The sequence below is a fragment of the Ictalurus punctatus genome, chromosome 6, assembly GCF_001660625.3.
Source record: "Ictalurus punctatus breed USDA103 chromosome 6, Coco_2.0, whole genome shotgun sequence".
In the NCBI taxonomy this organism is placed as follows: domain Eukaryota; kingdom Metazoa; phylum Chordata; class Actinopteri; order Siluriformes; family Ictaluridae; genus Ictalurus; species Ictalurus punctatus.
In genome coordinates, this window is record NC_030421.2 from 25,593,729 (window position 1) to 25,615,243 (window position 21,515).

Here is a 21,515-nt window from a genome sequence, read left to right on the forward strand (position 1 = left end):
TTTCCTAATATGAATCATTTTTGTGTTAGTCTACTTTTAATTAGGACTCTTTATTGTTTTTAAGATATTTAAAAATAAATATTTTATACTTGTTTATTTATCACTTAACTAGCAGAGTATCTCATTGCTATTATTTTAACTCAATTAACAGTGACCATGAGCAGAGAGCTTACATTTAACTGTTTAAGACAGACCTCCTGATTAAAGTTTAAACAAAAAAAAGATTGGTATCTGGATCGGTTTCGGTCGCAAAAATCCTTATCGGAGCATCAGCAATGAACTCGATTAAACTAAAGCGCTTCCCATCTGACGGGTAAATGAACTCCCCCAATCACATCCTATATGAGATTATTCAAACATGTACACAATATACACAGAGCGGTTCGAGAACTGACTCAAGCCCAGACCCATGACAGTGGAAAATGTCTAATACTGTAGCTTTTAAATATATTTAAGAGGAGCAGACTTCAAAGACTGAACATTGATGTTTATTGTATTTGTTTACAAGGTGGAACAGGTTAACGGTTGTTTTTTGCATACGGTCTGTAAAATTAACTGAAAATATTAAATTTAGTTTTTTCAGAAGGTAAATTAATTTGTCATGGCTCGCACTGTGTTCCTAAATTCTGTCATAATTGACCAGCTCAAGTTTTCTCATGCCTACTTGTGTGTTATATTGTGGCATGAGAAAACGTAATAACTGTGAAAGTACAATAAAAATATGTTGTCGCTAAAATCAGTTAATGATCGTGATAAATAATCGAGATCTCAATATTGATCGAAATAATCGGGATTATCATTTTGGCCATAATCGTGCAGCCCTACTATGAATCACATTACTGGTGATGTATGCAGCTTCATTTTGCTTGCTATGACAATAAATTAATCAATGTGTTATTTAAATAACTGTCCTTAAAGGGTCATGAAACCTCCCTCTTTCAGCTCAAGTCTACCTCTCGATGTTTTTGAAAAATGCAGCTTAAATGGGCGTGGATGGCTGTGCGATGAAGGGAGGGGGAGTGGGCGTGGCAGGGAAAGGCAGGAGAGGAAGAGGGGGGCGAAAAAAAGATGGATAGTGACAAAGTTTGCAGATGAGGTAGAGGACTTCTCTCCTCCTGAATCCCCAGGGCTAAATGGAGACACAGTAGATAGCAGTGCAGGTCCTAAGCCCTGTCTGTTTGAATCGTTAGCCGCTGGCGTGACTATGGAGGAAAACATAACAAAACCGGAGACAGCGCGGATGAGAGAAATGTCGGAATAGTAGTTAGTTAATAGGCTCAAGCTTTTCCCTTCAACACAGATTCTCTTTGCATAATCTTACACGTGATGGCCCATGGAGCTTTAATATTATATTACATATTGTATGTACAGTTTTTATAATATATTGTATTATTGTTTCCTTGCCAGAGGAAGCACGGATGAGAGAAACGTTGGAATGGTAGATAGCTAATAGGCTCGAGCTTTTCACGAATAAAAGGCGAAGGCTCTTCCCTTCAACGCGGACTCTCGTTGAATAGTTTTGCAAGCGACGCCCCACTGAGCTTTAAGCGGTTTAACTATCTCAAAAGGTAAGTAAAACTGTCGTGGTTAAAATCAGACACATACCTCATTTGAAGGGATGCAAATGTCCTCGGGACCGAGTACCGCATCATCGTGTAGACGCAAACTGCTTTCATGAGCAAACCCGAAGTTCCCCTTTCTCAAATTCTCATAGCTCTCCAGAATAAACACACTCGAACTCTTACACCAATGCACATATAGTACATTGCCACGTCACCGAGATTTTAAACCAGGGAGACGAAAAGAACGGAAAAAAGCTCAAAATTAACCAGCTTTCTCCTACAATGAAAATGAACAGATGCTAAGGTTGTCTTTGATGATGTGCGATACGAACACCTGTTAAAATCTCCGAAAATGTAGTTTAGTGTTTCATGACGCTTTAAAATAAGATGTGACAGTGCAGAGATTTTAAAGCTTATAAAAGTAAAAAGTTAAAAGTAGTAAAAATGAAATACTGCAATCATCACTCCGAGGTTTAAGGAAGAAAAAATGAACTAAATAGCTAATACACTGAGAATGCGAGAGATAAAAGAGAATAGACGTTATGCGTAATAATCCCGTGATGACATCTCTGTCAAGACACTGAAGGATTTGATCTTAAATGGTAAAAATATTCTCAAAGCCAGTGCAACTTGTAAATCTTTTAAACTGCTGCAAACAGACGTGTGGGGGGGGGGGGGGGGGGGGGGGGGGGGGGGGGGACGACAACGCTAGTGAAAAAGGTGGTAAAGAGGTCTGCAGGGTTACCCTGAGAGAGAGAGAGAGAGAGAGAGAGAGAGAGAGAGAGAGAGAGAGAGAGAGAGAGAGAGAGAATGTATTCAGTGCAGGTTGTTACTACAGTCCTGTGGTAGATATGATCAGTGATATTACTGTCCTGGGACATTTTCCAGCTATAAAGTCTTAGTGGTTGTAATTAATTCGAGGGGACCGGGCGTGTCCTGTGTGGGTGCTTGTGTTTGCGCATGTGTGTTAGACTGACGGAAAGCATGTTCATGTGAGTGTTTTTATGCGAGTGTTTACTGACTCGCACTTACTTCACACGCAGGTCGTCTTTAGTGAAGAAAGCGATAATCTTTACTGTGCGTATCACAGATTTATAACCCACGCTGCACTGCTTTCTGAACTGCAGCCTCTGCATCATCAACATACTCACTCACACTGACAGCTTTACTCTCTCTCTCTCTCTCTCTCTCTCTCTCTCTCTCTCTCTCTCTCTCTCTTAGGCATTAACACCCATCTCAATTTCACTTACTCATTTATACACACACACACACAAGCATCTCCCTATCTCTGTCTGCCTCACTCTGTCTCTCGCATGCAAGCACACACACACACACACACACACACACACACACACACACACACACACACACACAGACACACATAATCTAACTCTGAGGCCACAAAATAATAGCTTTGTCCTCTGAGCCGTATCACCAAGTGAGGTGTCTCTGCCTCAGGTCCTGACCGGATGAAGTCATGTTTAGAGGCAGGAGAGTCACACCTCTGGATTTTGTATTTTTTAATTTTTTTATTATTTTATTTATTTATTTATTTATTTATTTATTTTTTAAACGGATGACTTCTTTGTCCTTCAAGAAAAATGTGGGACAGGCAGACAAGCATGGATTTTAATACTGAGACTGCAGAGCGATTGGTCCTTAACCGTGGAAAATACGGCACTTCTGACAGGTTTGGAGTGGCTTCTAAATGTACAGCTTGCACAAGAATGTGACATGCGCTTGATCAGCTTTTTCAAATCTCTGACCAAATCTCTGAACATTTGTGCTTTAGATCTGGAGGTAGTAGCGTATATTGTAGGACACGTTGGAAAGCTATAAGCAGTCCATACGGGATTTCGTGGAGTTTTTTTTTTTTTTTTGTTATCGTTGCGGCAAAAAAACATTTGATTTTGCTGCGGCTTTTTCAAAATTTGCGATGCAACTTGCAGAGGTTTTTACTTGATTTGGTGAAATTGTGACTGCGCGAAAGTGTTTTGCACGCTCTTTCGCAGTGATGTTTGTTGGTAAATGAAACCTTTTAGCAGTACTCAATTTCCGTGAATCGAAGAGGGCTTCGGTTGAATGCGTGATGTGCTGACATCACACGAGGCCCAGATCTGCAGAACATCTCGGGTAACGTCGAAAAATCGCCAGCTCCGCCGAATATTGTGGCGTTTGATTGATTTTGTGTTCATTTCTGCGATCGCACGATCCTGGAGGGACTGCTATACCACAGCGATTTGTCAACAATTACAATGTTTAATTTATTCTGCTTTTACACTATAGGCACAATAAATGCTCTCTCTCGCTCTCTCGCTCTCTCTCTCTCGCTCTCACTCTCTCCAAAAAACCCTTGTCATGTTACAGAGAAACTGGAAAGTGTAAACTCTTCACTTCTGAGGACTTTCCAGTGTTGGGAAACTTTGCGAAGCACCCTGACTGTCACTGAGGGCTAACTTCACCACATCAACGATTATGTTTTTCTTCGATAAACAGCATGTTCATTTTTTATTTTATTTTTTTTTACATCCATTTATTATTATAATAGATTATTGGTCGTAGATTATGCAGTGTATCCAACTTACAAATCCCTGTCAATGAACTTATTAGTATGAGCGTGTTAATTCATAAATCTGTCGTTTATGTTACAGACGGCGCTACAGCCCGAGCCTTGCACTTCTTAAAAACTAACACACAGAATGCGAATTCAACCGCACTGTGGTATAATACATTCAGTTTGAGGTTCTAGATGTTTGACAGACTAGCAAGATGCTTAAATACAGGAGAAGGAAGCAGCTTTGGTTTGTTTAAGGTACGTTTTTAAACTAGAACCATTTAGAGTGATGAAATGTCTCTGTTGTTACTTTGATCAAGGGCTAATCAGGCTGTCAGCCTTTAAAGTCAGCGCCGTAACACACCATATTGTCTTGCTCTTTATATACAGTGCATGCTTAGTTCACTGAAGCTGATTATTGAGTGAGAGTGACGGGCTGCAGTGTGTAACACAGAGAGAGGCCGTTTGTTCAGTCACACACACACACACGGCCTCATATAACTACGCTGAAATTCATGAGAGGATTCACACTCGCTTTCACTCTGTAGTTTCAGTCTGGCACCCTTGCCATTTAAACCATTTGTGCATGTCAGAGCTGCCAGCATGAGCAGAATTGTTCTAAAGGGGGGGTGGGGGATGGGGAGTGATGGGGGGTTTGATTAATGATATGGCCACATCAGTGGCTTCCTGAGAAGCAGTACGGTGGCTTTTTAATAGCCAGTCGGATTAATTTCCTCATAAATGGTACATGACATTCCTAGAACAATTTATTCTCACAAGTTATTCCAGTGATAAAAACCTGAGGTGAGAGGAATGGTTTATTTATTGACGGTCGTGAAATGCAAAGGTATTTTGTTCGGGTATCGTTAATTTTGGTAATTTGATTGTATTTCTTAGTATATGTTGTTTACAAAGCTGCGAAATTGCTGGACCGAGCTTTTAGGCTGAAATTTACTGTTCCGCCAACACAGAGCAGCAGCTGGCCTTAAGCAAGTAAAAAAAAATAATAATAATAAATTAAAAAACAGGAACACATTTTCTTTAGTATTAAAACCATACCCACAGCTGCACCTGTCTGTCAGCCATCTTACCACTGTTGCTCTTTGACTGAACAAACAAATAAACTAACTAACTAAAAAAAAAGAAAGTGTATTTATATTCAGCAGAGTGACTTCCTGCCGTTTTTCAGTATGGTAATATTTCTGCTGGAAAGATATTCATGTTGAAAATAAGATGGTAGCTAGCTGGGAGGGAGGGATAGAGAGAGGGTGAGAGAGAGAGAAGGTGGGAGAGCGAGAGAGCGGGGGTGGGGGTGTGTGAGCAGGCTAAAGCAGAGGGCTGATTGGGTTTAGTTTGGTGTGTTTTTATCAGACTAGCAGATGCTCAGAGAGCTGAATAATGGATTCCGGACAACAGCGCAATAGCTCTGAATGGAAAAAAAACAAGTGGGAAGTAACGCTCTGGTACACAGTAGGGGTGCTGCAGCTCTAAAAATATTACGGGTTCACGGTATTCATAAAACTTTTCAAAACACCCAAGCCGGTGGTGATAGTTAAAGGATCACTGTGTATATATAACCTAAACCAAAAGGAAATAAAAAGATCATAATCATTAATCATTCTGGTTTCTTGGAAACATTTTTAAGAACGACTTTTCTATAAAAATCTTATACATAGTCAGTATTTATCATGCTGTCCTTATAAGCTGAAAGAGAGAGTTGCTATGAGGAAACTGTGCCAAAAAAGGATAAATAATTAGTGCCGCAGTGTACAGTGCATATCCTGGTGTGTTTCTACCAACATGTTAGGAGTGGTAGCAGGGTACCGTGTTTACAGCACTAGCCGATCTCACAGGTTTTCAGTGCAGTCCATGTTGTAGCGATGTCCAGAACCAATCTCAAAGATCTGCATCAGGGCCGATTAGGGTTACCTAATCGGTATTGAGCACTAACCTAAGCCCGATCCTTTGTTTTACGTCAGCTGTTCCGGAGAGCAGAATTTGTGGCAGGAATATTTTAAATTTGAAAACGAAAGCAGTCCAACAGCCACCTGTAATGTCTTTAATGCTAGAATTTCGCGAGGCGGTAGCAACAGAGCTGGCGTCAGTACTACCAATCTGTTACAGCGCCTAAAAACGAAACCTTCGACGTAATACATTGAGTTCACTCGGGTAACTCGGGCTGCACCGAAGCAACACACACTGGAGGATACTTCTAAAAGGAGTGAGAGAAATATCCTCTCCTTAAATTGTTAAGAGCTATTTAAAAAATTTATGTTGTTTATGTTGGTTTGTAAATGAATAATAATGATTATGATTAAAAACTGTAAGGAACAGCTTGGGTTCAGGCAACTGTATTTAACGCATTGCCAAGCTATTCAATTGTCAAGCATGTACATTGGATTGATTTTGATCAATCAGGGCGGCTGTGGGTCAGGTGGTAGAGCGGGTTGTCGACTAATCGTAGGGTTGCCGGTTTGATTCCTGGCTCACGTGACTCCACATACCGAAGTGTCCTTGGGCAAGACACCGAACCCCAAGTTGCAAGAAGACAAGTTAGAGCCTTGCATGGCAGATCTGCTACCACTGGTGTGTCTCTGTGTGAGTGTGTGAGACAGTGTAAAGCGCTTTGGATAAAAGTGCTATAATGATAACGAGTCTTTATTGGTCACATATACAGTAGAGCACAGTGAAATTGTTTTCTTCGCATACCCCAGCCTGTCACGAAGCTGGGGTCAGAGCGCAGGGTCAGCCATGATACAGCACCCCTGGAGCAGAGAGGGTTAAGGGCCTCGCTCAGTGCTTGGCAGTGCTGGGGCTTGAACCCCTAACCTTCCTATCAGTAACCCAGAGCCTTAGGACTAGAGCACTAGGACAGTACAAGTATTTCAATTAACTTGTGTATTTGTGCACCTAAATGCTGCTGTACATACACCTAACCCCAGTAACCATGAATGAATCGCATGCGCTTGCTTTTACATTTGTTAATGAAAACGCCATTTTTTTACTGTGTGCTAACAAACTGTCTCCATCATCATGATCCGACCCTCACAGACATGCCCACAAACAAAATACATATCTGTCGTAAATCCTTCTTTTATACTTTGACAAATGAATAAAAAAAGAGACACACACACACACACACACAATCCCCAGCCTGCCAGAGGGGCTTGTGCTGCTCTCCCTTTAGGACAAATTCATTTGTTATATTTTGATTGCATGCTGAATGGCCGTTAAGCCCCACTTTTATATCTCTAAGCGTGTTATCTCAGTAGGACATGTCTGCAGCGCACTTCTCTGCGTACCCCTTCTTGAATGCCAATCATATTCATCGTCAGCCTAAAGCGGTGTGCTTGGGTTTTAGTGAAGAGAATGCAGGGCCAGCAGCATCCAGACAGATATTCTAGCTCTTTCTCCTCCCAGAGAACTGTAGGGAGAAAGAGATTACATTACATTTTACAGTCTTTTGGCTTTTATTCAAAGTGAATTACAAATCAGGAAGTTTCCATTTCACGCATATAGCCGAGCAGTTTCTAAAGTTCTTTTTTTTTTTTTTTTTCTATTTACAGTAGCATGAAACAATGAACGGTATGTTGCTTTGTTTTCTGCAGTTCCCAAGCATTATCTATTTAAAGAAAACAAATGAAATTGACCAGACTTTCTTAAGCTGTTTATTCCATTTTTATCAAGCAGTCATAGTCAGTTACTCAGTGGGATGTTCATTTGAACTCGTAATAGTCTACAGAGATTTGGTGATTTGTGTGTTTGCTGGAATAATGGCGGGGGGGGGGCAGAAACTTTGACAGAAGCATACATGAATGTTATAGTAGTAGTATCAATATCTGATGACTGCGCTGAACTCTACCCTTGCAATACGGTATGGATGTGATACAGTGAGGCTCAAAGCAGACTTTTCCCAAAACTATTTCCCACAGATCTGGAATATAAAGTATACTTTTAGTGTCAGGCTGTCTCTCTCTCTCTCTCTCTCTCTCTCTCGCACGCTCTCTCTCGCAGTTCTTCAACTTAAGACAAGAACGGAAAATAAAATGTGATGTTTTTTTAATGAGACAAAACATACTTGGTTGGTTGCCAAAGTATCGCTTTTGTGTAGGGAAACACCGGACTCTTTGGATGCAGGCTTTGCACCCATCAAAAAAAAAAACAAAAAACAGTTGGGGATTCGTACATGAAAGTTTCTCCAATAATCATCCCACTGTGGGTAGAACTTCAGCAGTCAGGAGAGAGGGTGAATCGGATAGAGGCTCTCGTCTCACCGCCGCTGCGGATTACGATCAACGAGGCAGGAACGATGGAAGGAATTAAAGACTGTGAAAGAGAGATTGAAGAATGGCTGAGATTCTTAAGAAAAGGTTGTTTATTTTACCTGATAGAGCTGTTTTCATCTATACTAGCTTTGGCGCCATAATAAACCTGATGAAATATACACAGTTTGTTTTATTAGAGATTAATGAGAGATACTCTGGTCTTCACCCTGTCGATATATAAAACGTTGTAGAGCCTCCCTTTCATTTGTTAAATTTTTTTGCTTGCTTGCTTGACTTTCTATAAATGCAGTGGATTGCGGTGTGTGTGTGTGTGTGTGTGTGTGTGTGTGTGTGGTATGACAAAAATATCATATCACAACCCCCTTTTTTTTTTTTTTTTTATGACGCACAGTGTTATGATGTATAGGTTTAGTAACAAACTACCAGGAAACCAGTAGTGGTGGTAATTATATTTGATCATAAATGATCAAATCAGCTGCTTACAACCTGTGATCTCTCAGAAAAGTGTACTGTGACATCATTTATGATGATATCGATATTGCATTGTCGTATCGCACAGTCCTAAGTGGATGTTGTGACAGTTTGACTCACACCATGTTTTTCTTTTTAGGGAGCGGCATGTTTATTGAGGTCACGGCTAAAATAGCGAACATGCTATAGAGCAAGACGTTCTGCTGATTGTACAGATAGGCTGTGAGTTGAGGGAGAAATCATAGATGGTGTAGTTAAAAGGAAACTTTCTTTCTCTGTATGTTTTTTGTGTGTTGTGTTGCTGTGAGCTGTCAAAACTTGGACGTGTGTAGCTGAGCATGTCTGGCAGAAGGCAGTCAGAGTGCCACAGGCTTGTTTGGGCTGCAGATGCCCTGTCACCATGCAGTGTTCTACATGTTCTTCTGAAAGTTATTGGACTTGCCATCATCAGACTGTGGAGCCTGCCCCTCTGGGACACAAGTGAAAAAGAACTGCCTGAATATGAATGACTAATTCATGACGAAACGACATTTAGATCATCTTTCAAATGTGCATGAAGTGTGCTATTAGACACTAGCTGAGTACGTGATGTAGAAAAGCACTTATGTTTACATTTTTGAGATTATCATTATGGTATTTTGTCATAAATTGTACGAATATACTATATGGCTAAATGTATGTTGACACAAGACCATCTCACTCATACTAGATTTGGTCATCATACCAACCACAAGAGCATTAATGAGATCAAGCACTGATGTTGTGCTAGAAGGCCTGGTTCCCGTTCAGTGGCGTTGAGGTCAGGGTTCTGTGCAGGCCACTTGAGTTCCGCTACAACTTTGGCAAGCCATGTCTTCATGGACCTCACTTTATGCACAGGGGCATTGTCATGCTGGTACATGTTTGGGCCTCTTGGTTCTAGTATAGGGAAATTGTAATGCTACAGTGTACAGAGGCATCCTATACAGTCGTATGCTTCCAACTTTGTGGCAACAGTTTTTTGGGGGGAAACTACATAGGGGTGTAATAGGCAGGTGTCCACATACTTTTGGCCATACAGTTTATCTTGCATGGTTTTCTTTTAAGGATGGAGATCTGTGACAAATATCGCGATCTTCAAAAATACCATAGCTGTATTAATATGGTTTATAATTGTACTTCTGTAATGTACTTTCTGGATAAACAATTAGTCACAGTCACTAATAGCAGCGCCTTATTATGCAGTGCCTATAGGTTGAGCTGAAGGAACGAATGTAGGTTGCCTTTTGTACTTAATGTCTAAGCAGAACACAGCTTTGACACATCTCATTCAAATTCCACTTCCTCATATTTGTGCTTTGTTAGACTGCTATGTTTACTGACATGACATTATAAAAGGTGCAAGGCATTTTCAGACACAATGACCCAAACTTTGTGTTAAACTTATAAAAATGCAGGAAATTTGCAGTTATCAGCTTTCATTTTAAAAATATCATCAGAAAACTGTGTTTCTTGGTGGGATGCAGTCTTGGATCAAGTGTGCAAGTCAAGAGTGCAGTCACTCTTGGTTACTTAACCTAAGCAGTATCTCATCAGTTTATCGTACTGGAAATCCATCCATCCATCCATCTTCTACCGCTTACTCCTTCTTCAGGATCGCGGGAGAACCTGGAACATCTGGCACAAGGCGGGGTACACCCTGGACAGGGTGCCAGTCCATCGCAGGGCACAATCACATACACACTCACACACCCATTCATACACTATGGACACTTTGGACATGCCCATCAGCCTGCCATGCATGTCTTTGGACTGGGTACCCGGAGGTACTGGGACTGGGTGCCCAGAGTACCCGGAGGAAACTCCCACAGCACGGGGAGAACATGCAAACTCCGCACACACAGCCCTGGCGGGAATCTAACCCCAGACCCTGGAGGTGTGAGGCGAACATGCTAACCACTAAGCCACCATACTGGAAATATTTTTCCAATATACATTGAAGGTATTTTGGATTGAAGGATTTGAGATCAAAAGATGATCAGAATTTCAGCTTTTATTTCCTCATATGAATATCTATAGGTGTTAAACAACTTAGAAAATGGCATATTTTGTTTGAACCCACAAAGTTTTTCAAGTAATCAAAAATATTGGAACACGTGTCTGATAGGTGTTTCTTGCAGGTGTGCCCTGTTTAAATGATTGTTTTACGAATTAACAGCTCTGAATGTCTACTCTTGGTTTGAGCCCTAGGTTTTTCCTGTGAAGACTTGTTGTTAAAAAGGATAAAACAACATGAGGATCACAGAGCTGTCTATGGGAGAAAAGCAAGCCATTTTGAAGCTGAGAGAGAGGGAAAATCAATCAGAGCCATTGCATAAGCATTGGGTATAGCCCATACAACAATTTGGAGTGTCCTGAAAAAGAAAGAAACCACTGGTGTACTAACAACCAGACATGGAACAGGTTGGCCAAGGAAAACAGCAGCAGTCGATGACAAACATTGTGAGAGCTGTTAAAAACCTGAAGAAAAACAACAATTAGTGACATCACCAACAACCTTCACAGGGCAGGGGTGAGGGTATCACAATCCACTATACATCACAAAAGAGGAATGCAACAGTTTAGTGATGTCACTGGGTCACCGTCTTCATGCAATTATTGCTAGGAAAGGATATGCAACCAAATATTAAGTGCTGTGTACTTTAATTTAAATCTATCTGTTCTGATATTTTTTCTCACCTAATACTGTAATTGGGGGGGGGGGGGGGGGGGGGTCTTCCACCAAAGGTGCCATGTTTTAAATTTTTTTACAAAGCTAAATGTAAGTGTGCGGAAATGAAAGCTGAAATTCTTATCGATTATCTTTTGATAACTGACACCCAAATGTCTTCAGTGTATAGTGAAAGCAATAGACTTGGCCTTGCTGTTCCAACATTTTCTGAGGGGCTTGTATATAATGTCATTTTGAGCACAAGCCCATATCTTGCAGAACTCTTATTTTCATTCATTCATTCACCTTCAGTTGCAGTTTTACCGTATGCCTAAAGCTATTATGCTAGCAGTTGTTGGAGAAAATCATGATTCTTGGCTGTGATCCATCAGTATGAATTTCACTGTATGATTGATTAGTGGTAGATCAGTGGCCCCTCTTCATGACAACAAACAGAATGGATGGATGGATGGAATAAAAGAAAGGGTCAGGTTTGATATATATATGTATGTATATATATATATATATATGTATGTGTATGTGTGTGTATATATATATATATATATATATATATATATATATATATATATATATATATATATATATATATATATATATAAAATATATAATATGTGTTTTGCTTTGTTTTGCAGACTGTCATTAGTTGGCTTTGCAGTCAGGGACAGACAGAGTGGTGTAGTTACTTTGTGGAGCTGATCATTGGCCAAGTATGTGCTTAGATAGGCTTGATCCTTAGGACCATCTCTGCCCTGTTGTGCACCATGTGTACAAATGTAATGCGTTCAAACTTGTGTGTGTGTGTGTGTGTGTGTGTGTGTGTGTGAGAGAGAGGGAGAGGGAGGGAGAGAGAGCGAGAGGGAGGGAGAGGGAGGGAGAGAGAGGGAGAGGGAGGGAGGGAGAGGGAGGGATAGAGGGAGAGGGAGGGATGGAGGGAGAGGGAGAGGGAGGGATGGAGGAAGAGGGAGAGGGAGAGAGAGGGAGGGATGGAGGGAGAGGGAGGGATGGAGGGAGAGGGAGGGATGGAGGGAGAGGGAGGGAGAGAGAGGGAGAGGGAGGGATGGAGAGGGAGAGAGGGAGAGGGAGGGATGGAGAGGGAGGGAGGGAGAGGGAGGGAGGGAGAGAGAGGGAGGGAGAGGGAGGGATAGAGGGAGAGGGAGGGATGGAGGGAGAGGGAGGGATGGAGGGAGAGGGAGAGGGAGGGATGGAGGGAGAGGGAGGGAGAGAGAGGGAGGGATGGAGGGAGAGGGAGGGAGAGAGAGGGAGGGATGGAGGGAGAGAGGGAGGGATGGAGGGAGAGGGAGGGAGGGAGAGGGAGGGATGGAGAGGGATGGAGGGAGGGGGAGGGAGGGATGGAGAGGGATGGAGGGAGAGGGAGGGAGGGGGGGGGAGGGAGGGAGAGGGAGGGATGGAGAGGGAGGGAGAGGGAGGGAGGGGGAGGGAGAGAGAGGGAGGGAGGGATGGAGAGGGAGGGAGGGAGAGGGAGGGATGGAGGGGAGGGAGGGAGAGGGAGGGATGGAGAGGGAGGGAGAGGGAGGGAGGGGGAGGGAGAGAGAGGGATGGAGGGAGAGGGAGGGATGGAGGGGGAGGGAGAGGGAGGGATGGAGGGGGAGAGGGAGGGAGAGGGAGGGATGGAGGGAGAGGGATGGAGGGAGAGGGAGAGGGAGGGATGGAGGGGGAGAGAGAGGGAGAGAGGGAGAGGGAGGGAGGGATGGAGGGAGAGAGAGGGAGGGAGAGGGGGAGGGGGAGGGGGAGCGGGAGGGAGGTTAGAGTTAGGCTTGTAGGGCATTGGTGTTTCTCCCACACACACATACACACCCTCTCTTTTTCTGTTCTGCCCCCATTTGCTTTCGTCTTGCATCAGAGAGAGCATCACCTCTCTCTGACTTTTCCTTTTTTTCCCCTTCTTTTAATTCATTCTCTTATGCTGTTTAATCTCGCATCTGTCCTCGCCCCTTTCCTGAGTTCTCATCTCGATCTTTCTTTCCTTCGTTTCTGTCCCCCCCCCCCCCCCATGTGTTTATTATTCAATAAATTCCCCCATTTATATTTGTTTCATTCTATCTCTGCTTCACTCTTTCTCTTCCTCCACCCCTTTCTTTCTCCAAGAGGATCATTGATTAATTCCTCTCCAGCTACTCAGCTCAGAGCGTAGTCAGTCGCTCGGTTGACAGAGGTCCCTCCACATTTCTCTTCTTTCCCCACCCTCGCTGTGAGCTGTAGCATTAGGTCTCACATTTTTAATGCCAGATACTATTTCTCTCTCTCTTTCTCTCCCTCTCTTTCTCTCTCTCTCTCTCCCCCTCTCTGTTCTGAATCTACAGTAGCGACTCTTACTCTCGCTGCAGCTTCAGTCACCAGTTGAATGCGAGAGTGTGAGTGTGTGTGTGAGGGGATATGGAGGATTTTGAGCAGCGAGGTGGAGGGTTGGTTCGTCTGCCCTGCTGTTAAGAATGAAAATGCTCTCCACACCGCCTCCGTGTTTGTGTTTGGGGAACAGACTCTTTCCTCCATGCTGGTCTGTATGACCGGCTTCACTCTGTAAGTATGCACTGTTCCAGTGTGTCCGGGCTCTGCACAGGGAATTAGCAGTGTGGGAAGCGGAGGGAGTTTGCTGTGGGAGAGTTGCTGGCTTAAAATGTAGCTGAAAAAAAAAAAGCCCAGTAACTCAGGATGCTTTTTGTGCTCTGAATATAAAATGTAGCCTGTGATTGTGTATTGATTTATGGTATAGTACTTTTTTTTTTTTTTTTTTTTTTTAAATCACTGCTTGAGAACTATTACTGAATCATCATGCTCATGTTGAAGAATAATTTTTCTGCCGTCTTTCATGCTCATTGTCTCTGACCTCTCATTAGTTTATTTCTGCATGACCTCTTCATGGAGGTCATTCCAGCTCAAAAGAGCATTGTTTTGTTTTTATTTCATTAATGAGTTAATTTATTTAGCAGGAGATGCTTGCGCGCGTGTGTGTGTGTGTGTGTGTGTGTGTGTGTGTGTTTCTGCATGTGTGTTCTGACTGACATGGCTCTTTGCACAGTTAGTGGGTTGCTGCGTCTGTCATCATCGCTCTCTGTGAATGACATGTTCTATGATGTCATTTCCCACCCTCCCGTGTTTGCCACTTTCATTAGTTAAATGGTTTACTAGCTATAATGCATATCTTCTGCTCTTTGGGTGTTTTTGGCGTCTGCAGGTTTCTGTAGGTAGACAATGCTCACAGTGTGTGTACTTTATCATGTCAGTTCTGAGCGTGTTAGCCAGGTAGTTGTGCCGTGGTGTGCTAGCTATTTAGCACTGTCATTTTGTGCTGCTTTGATTTAGTCTTAAATCTCTGGTTTAGTAGTTCTTGAGATGGCTGAGGACCAGCTGAGTAAGATGACTCACCGATTGCCCCGTTCTCCTTATTATGCACTACATTATTTCCGTTGTGTTCTCATGAACTTTTAAAATGGCGTTATAAAGGGTTTGCTTCCACAGCATTTAGGTATTTATAATACAGAAGCCTTGCTTTTTCTCAAAGTTGATTGATTCCCTGAAGAATTTCCTTCTCACTAATTGATTTTTCTAATTAATGTCTGGCATTACTATAGCAGTAGAGCCAGGCTATGCTGTAGGCATTGTTCCGTTAGAAAGATACAAAACCAGGTCATCTGCATCAAGGAGCCATCTCTATGAGCTGTTTTAAACTGACCACAGACTTTACACTGTGTTTGGGCAAATACTGCAGCCCTGTCTCTTTCTGCTGTCCTGAGAAGTTATATTTCAGTTTTATTGGCCAAGTATGAACACATAAGGTAGCTCTCACAGCCATATACACAGCATATAATGTAAACAGTGTACAATGTAAACAGGCAACAAAAACAACTCCAACATCAGGTCGGTAGTAGTGAAGTTATTCCTAACATGAGTGCAAATTGGAAAATACAATAAATATGTATGATAAATAACTGCACATGATAAATGTTTGAACATGTTTTGCACAGATGCTCTTCAGACAATGTGTATAGATACTTGTATTGCACCCTAGTTGATCAGAGCGATACTTTATTAAAGATTACGAATGTTTTTACGGCCGAGACTGTTCTATTTCTGTTTGTTGATTTGTTACCAGTATGCCACAAGTTCTTGTTTGAATGAATTATTTCTTGTTTTGACACCTACGCATTTTCAGTAAGTTTCCACAATTATCATTTGTGCCAGATAGAATCAAAAGCTTATTTCAAACCCACTGCAAATATTCCCATTTTGTTTTGCAGGAAATATCATTCGGTTAGGATGTGTAGAGGGTACTTGGCATGTAAATAAGATCAGTGGGGTAGTAATTTGGTTAAAAAAATTTAAAAAAAAAAACAAAAACTTAACTTTACCGTGTCTGATATCTGCTAAGCTAAAATAAATAAATTAGTCTTTGTTCCTGCATTCAGATCTTATAAATGTTCACACTTTTCTAAGCACATCTGTCATTTTAATTCCAGAAATATTTCTTCAGCAGTATGGGCTGTCTACTGGAGGGATATGGTTATATGTATATAGCAGTGAGTGATGTATCTATCTTTTGAAGAAATTAAAGCCATTTAAATTTTCAATAAAAGTCTGTAGAGTGAGTGGCAGTCTCAGCAGAGCACCATTTTTCTTGTTAGGTGATTTCATTTCGTAACCGCATCGGGAATCAATGAAATGTTCTTATATTCAGCATGTTCTGGGCCACATAGAGGGATATAAACTGTAATATTGTCTTTTATTTTATGAGGTTTGTGCAGATATATGCCAGTAATTGTTTGATTTCCAATCTCTGTAGAATGTTGTGGGTGTTCTTCTGGTGTCAGCATGACCGTACTCGTGCTGTGGGTGGTGGTTCTGAGTACTGTTCTGGTAAGGTGACTAGGCCATTGCTGGTGTACTTTCCCACCTTTGGGGAAGGAGTGTGATAGTCTTGTATGTGGTGTATGGTATGTAGTGTTAGTGTGTAGTCACAATACGCTTCATTGTGGATCGTAGTGCACGTGTTTATGACTTCGCACTTCTGTGCTCCGTTGCCGTGTAAGAATGCTTCTTGAGTGGCCTATCATGGCATTTTTATAAAGGGCTCTGGATAGCTCCTTCTTCAGTACCTGTCAGTTCTGCCAGTTCTTTCTCATAGTGTTTTTCATTTGCCATTTCACTCCGGTGCCTCTCTGTCCTGTAGCATTTTCTCTGTGTCCCTTGAGTGCTTGTACTGACACCTTCAGGTGAGTTTTGATCCCTGAGAAAACCTGTTAGTGTTGCTAGTAATGTGGAATATGCAAGCTCTGTTCTCCACCTGGGTGATGTTTTCTAATCTCTACTAGTTCAGGAAAGGGCTAATGTAAAGCTGAGATGAAAATACTCTTCATCCTTTTAAACAACTAATAAAAAGAAAAAATAATACTAATAATAAAGCCTCACTGTCTTGCATCATTACTGTGCCCTTTCAGCAGGAGTCCTTCAAAATATAGCTTTGATAGCACTTGCAGATCACTTATTCTGCTGTATGCTCAAACTGTTTTCAGTATTGCAGAATGATAACATTGGTGCTTGGTATAGAATGGCCGAGTTGTTTATGGTTTGTTTTTTCTTTTTCTTTTTTAAATGACTGGCATTGCTGTTGCTCATCTGAATGATTAAGTCCTCTCTTTCGCTTGCTCTCTCTTCCACTATTAGCTACCAGTTCTACGAAACTGGAAGACCTGAGCTATCTTGATGAACAGCGTAACACACCACTGCGCACGTCCATACGCATGCCGTGGCACAACACCGGAGGGAGGCCACCCTACGACAAAGGTACGCGCATTCCCCCTCTTCCAGCCCCTCACCCAAAGCCAGTTAATCAAATTAGTGACCCAAGAAAAGCAAACTCCAGGCAAAAGTTTGCCTCACACTCAGCATCACAAAAAAAAAAAACACAACAACAACTATACATTCTTCCAGAGATTCTGTAATTACAATGCAATCTCACTGTTGGATGAAGGGAAATGGAGCTGTTTCTTTCAGCAGTCAAGGTAAAATGCCAGCAGCGTATTCCAGCACCTGTTGATTGCATTTGAGCCATGAGTCAAGTCTTTTTAATTTGATAGAAGGAAATGACTTTTTTTTTCTAGGAGTACCCTAAATGAGACAGCCAATTCAAGTTTAGTGCACCGACTGCAGGTGATACCCAATTTTTATTTCCAAATGAATGGATTTCATCACATCACATAGTTGAATTTAAGCCTGCCTTTGTGCTCAAAGAGTGGTAGGATGCCGTTGGCGGAAACATTTTCTGGAAGGTCAGAGTCTGCATGTTGCACATGACTTTGTGCATTAATAATGCAAGTTTAAATCACTGAGCACTCGCATACGTTTCACACTAGCTCATTTTTTCCCTTTCTCCTTTCCTCCATGTAGAGCAAAGGGATATGGACACACTGAACACAGAACACGTGAAGATTTTGCACTAAGCTGTGTTTGTTTTGTAGGTTTCTCCAGACCATGTAAATGTTCTAATGGCAGACTTTACACATAAATCTTTGCTCGTCACACCCCCATAGAGTTTCACTAGTTTCCACACTTCTACAGCTTATGCTCATTAAATCACGTACCGTGGTGGACAAATGATTATATTTTTTTAGAGGCAAGTAAAAACTCCAGTGTGCTCCTCAAACCCATGCATTGGTTACCCAGAAACGTAATTGACTGGGCCAGTGGTGAATAACATAATGTAATGACGTATGGCGAGCGAGTTAGTTACTTAAGTGCATTAATACAAAATAAGGAAAATGAACAGGTATATAAATTCCTATGGAGGGGATGACCGTGTAGCTATAGTCTATATTGTCTCTGATAAAGTTTTTATAGGACACATTATATTATTTGAGTGTTTGTAATTCACAGAGTATGAAACCTAGTATGTTTTACTGTCAACCAGGTCCTCAGCCAACTTACGTATTCACTATAGTTACAGCATCGAGGCTGCACCACTGTGAAGTGAAGACAAAGAAAAAAAGAAGTTAGGAAGTAGGGTTTAGTTGCTGAAATTACAATAGTCCTGACACACAGCCTGCGTATCCCTTTAGCCCAGGCAGTGTTTAGCCGACCCCTTACGTATATCCCCATGTTCTTCTCTTCAGATTGTGTGCCTGTGTCTGTGCGTTAGCCAGAGAAAGTAATAACTTTTCAGTATGGATTCAGCCAAATTCTGTAAATGACTGTGTCATTGGAAAGGATGAATAAAAGGCCCAGTGCTGAGAGTGGATGATAATACACTCTCTTCTGCAGTCTTTTCCACTCAGAGCAGCCCTGCCCCAGGCACACTGCACCTAGTCTGCTCTTTAATCCTGAGAGGGTGAGAGAAGTGAGACTGCTACTGAGAGAGGAGAGTGACCGAGAGAAGAGCGCAAGAATGGCATTAAAAAAGCTTTGAGGAGATGAGGGTTTTAAAAGAGGGAGGGGAAAAGGAAAAGAAAGAGTGGAGAGTTATAGTTTTCTTTGGACACACATACAGTTGCGTGCACACACTCACACACACACACCTTAGGTTCTGAGCTGTCAAACTGTCCTACAAATGAAAATTTCTATTCTGTTCGATTCTATTTAAGCTGGGAGTAAACTAAACCCACAAGAGCAGGTGAAAGGTTGTGAGCTTCTTAGATCTAGATTTCAGACCCTGTCCTGGCACTGATATCTGATTTATCTGTCTTTGAGCATTTGAGGTTTATATTTCTTGGCAATGGTTGACGTTCGAATGTTTGGTTCTTTCATATCAGTTTCTTGTACCACTTGGCAATCATACACAGCCAGTGTGTCATGAGATCAAAGCTGCAGAGATAGACAGCACTGCCCTAATCAGTAACACCAGCATTTGGCTTAAGGATAGACGTAAATCTGCCTTCTCTCTGCCTTTGCTTCTCTGGTTATTTATTCAGCAGCTCTGACGGTAGCATGAATCAAATCAGTTTATGAATGAGTTTATTTTCATCGTTCAGCTTTAGAGCATGTGCGATTACTATTTATAAGTGAGGTGAGGGTCTTAAAAACAACAGTGTATTCAAAGGAGGCTTATCAGACACAACTGTTACCAGATTGGCACTAATATGCTGATCACATTTGCATTTTTGCCTCTTTTCTTTTTTCAAGGCTGAGAATTGTAATTATGATCCTCTGCTCAGTAATCACCTGACCTATGCGTGTGTGTGCGCTTATCCCACAGCACGCTTCGCTCCATATAAGCCTGTGGATATCATGCTAAAGCCTCTTCTGTTTGAGGTTCCGAGCATCACTACGGATTCAGTGTTTGTGGGTCGGGATTGGCTGTTTCAACAGCTAGAGGATGTGTTGATCAGCAGCCAATCAGGAGAGAGTCTCGGGGCCACAGTAGTGGGTAATGTGGGCTTTGGCAAGACGGCCATCATCTCCCGCCTGGTGGCCCTCAGCTGCCACGGAGGCCGCATGAGACAGATCGCCTCCAACAGTCCTCATGCATCTCCAAAAAGTAAGTACAGCAGTGATGCGCCAGTGTAAGGTTGAGACTGCAATGCAATGTGTGCTATATGAGCTTTACATGACTAAAAGTAGTCTGGGTGACTTTCACAAATCGGTATGTATAATGTAGCGTTGTTGTTTAAATTGTATAAATGCTCCCATGCTATAGGTGGTAGTACATTTAAATACAGATTTATTGATGTGTACTGCTTCGTTACAGTGTACATATGTATTAATTTGTGTTTAATTTACATGTGTAGGTGGGGGTTCAGAGTTGCCCCTGAGCCAGCCCCCACAGGTCACTCCGTCCAGCAGCACCAACACCCTGCAGTCCAGCAGTTGCCCCAGTACACCTGAGCTTCGGCGAAACAGAGAGGAAGCTGTGAAGCGGCTGGCTGCCAAGGTAACGTCCTCCAGGACAACACTGCCTGCAGCTGAAGGCTGTGTGTGTGTGGGGCTTGTTTGTGTTCACTTCATTAGTCTCACCAGCTTATAAAAGAAAAATGAAGTACAGTTAACCTTCAGGGTGACTTGTGTTGTGGTGTTATACTTTTGAAACACACATACATACATACATACATCAGTGTCCAGAGGCTGTGAGGCTGGATACCTTAGAGTCAGTTGTACTTACAGTCCAGTATACTTAAAAACTGACATCTGAGTGAATAAACAGTATATCTGTGTTATTCTGGTTCCACATGAGCACGGTGTTGCATCCAGGTTCTCCAGGTTTAGTCCTGAGATTACTGTCTGGTTCACATGCTCTCTCTGTGTCTGTGTGTGGATTTCCTCCTGCTTCTCTGTTTTCCTCCTAAAAACACAATAATAGTTGAATTGGTTCTCTCAATCGCCCCTAGGTGTGAATGAGTGTGTGGATGGTGCTGGACTGTGATGGACTGACGTCCCATCCGAGGTGAATTCCGCCCGACTAGTGTCCCCTGGATAAGCTCTAGATTCACCATAAAGGCCCGTTCACACCGGGAGCAGGTCGTTTTTCTGGCCGAGTTTATTTGTGTTCACACCCAGGCTTTAAACTCGGACGATGCGCTGAATAAAAGTGCAAATTTACTCCCTGACAGTAGATGGCGCTTATTGAAATACAGAAATACCCTGGTACGCAAGGTGGCGCTGCACAACTTTCAGTTTCTGACACCCGCTGATCACTGAGAAGAAGAGAGCCCGTATTTACGTCTTTGCAAAAAGCCATTCAGATTCTTTTTCCGAACTGGCTAAAGCACGCATGCACTTTTGTGAAATGTAAGGTATTTGGTGATTTGGCCACTGCACCAAATACTTCTTTAAAGCTAAATCTTTGAAGTTCTAATTTTAAACAGTATACTCTTTTTAAATACGTAATGATTTGATGATTTTTAATCTAATGCCCAAAAATATTAATGTTCCTGCACATTGATGAAGTGTTGACTATGAAGGGTCCTTTTTTTTTTTGTGGTCAATAT

At 42.1% G+C, this 21,515-nt stretch overlaps 1 protein-coding gene across 10 annotated transcripts in view; it reads left to right on the top strand.

Moving 5' to 3' along the window:
• The window catches only part of tanc1b (tetratricopeptide repeat, ankyrin repeat and coiled-coil containing 1b), a 161,375-nt gene that overhangs the window by 97,887 nt on the left and 41,973 nt on the right, over positions 1-21,515 (top strand). For all 10 annotated transcript variants that reach the window (XM_017469834.3, XM_017469836.3, XM_047155964.2 and 7 more), the window contains 3 exons: positions 17,263-17,382; positions 19,787-20,068; positions 20,319-20,461. In XM_017469834.3, coding sequence (XP_017325323.1) covers positions 17,263-17,382; positions 19,787-20,068; positions 20,319-20,461 — 545 coding nt within the window. The remainder of the gene's footprint in view (positions 1-17,262; positions 17,383-19,786; positions 20,069-20,318; positions 20,462-21,515) is intronic.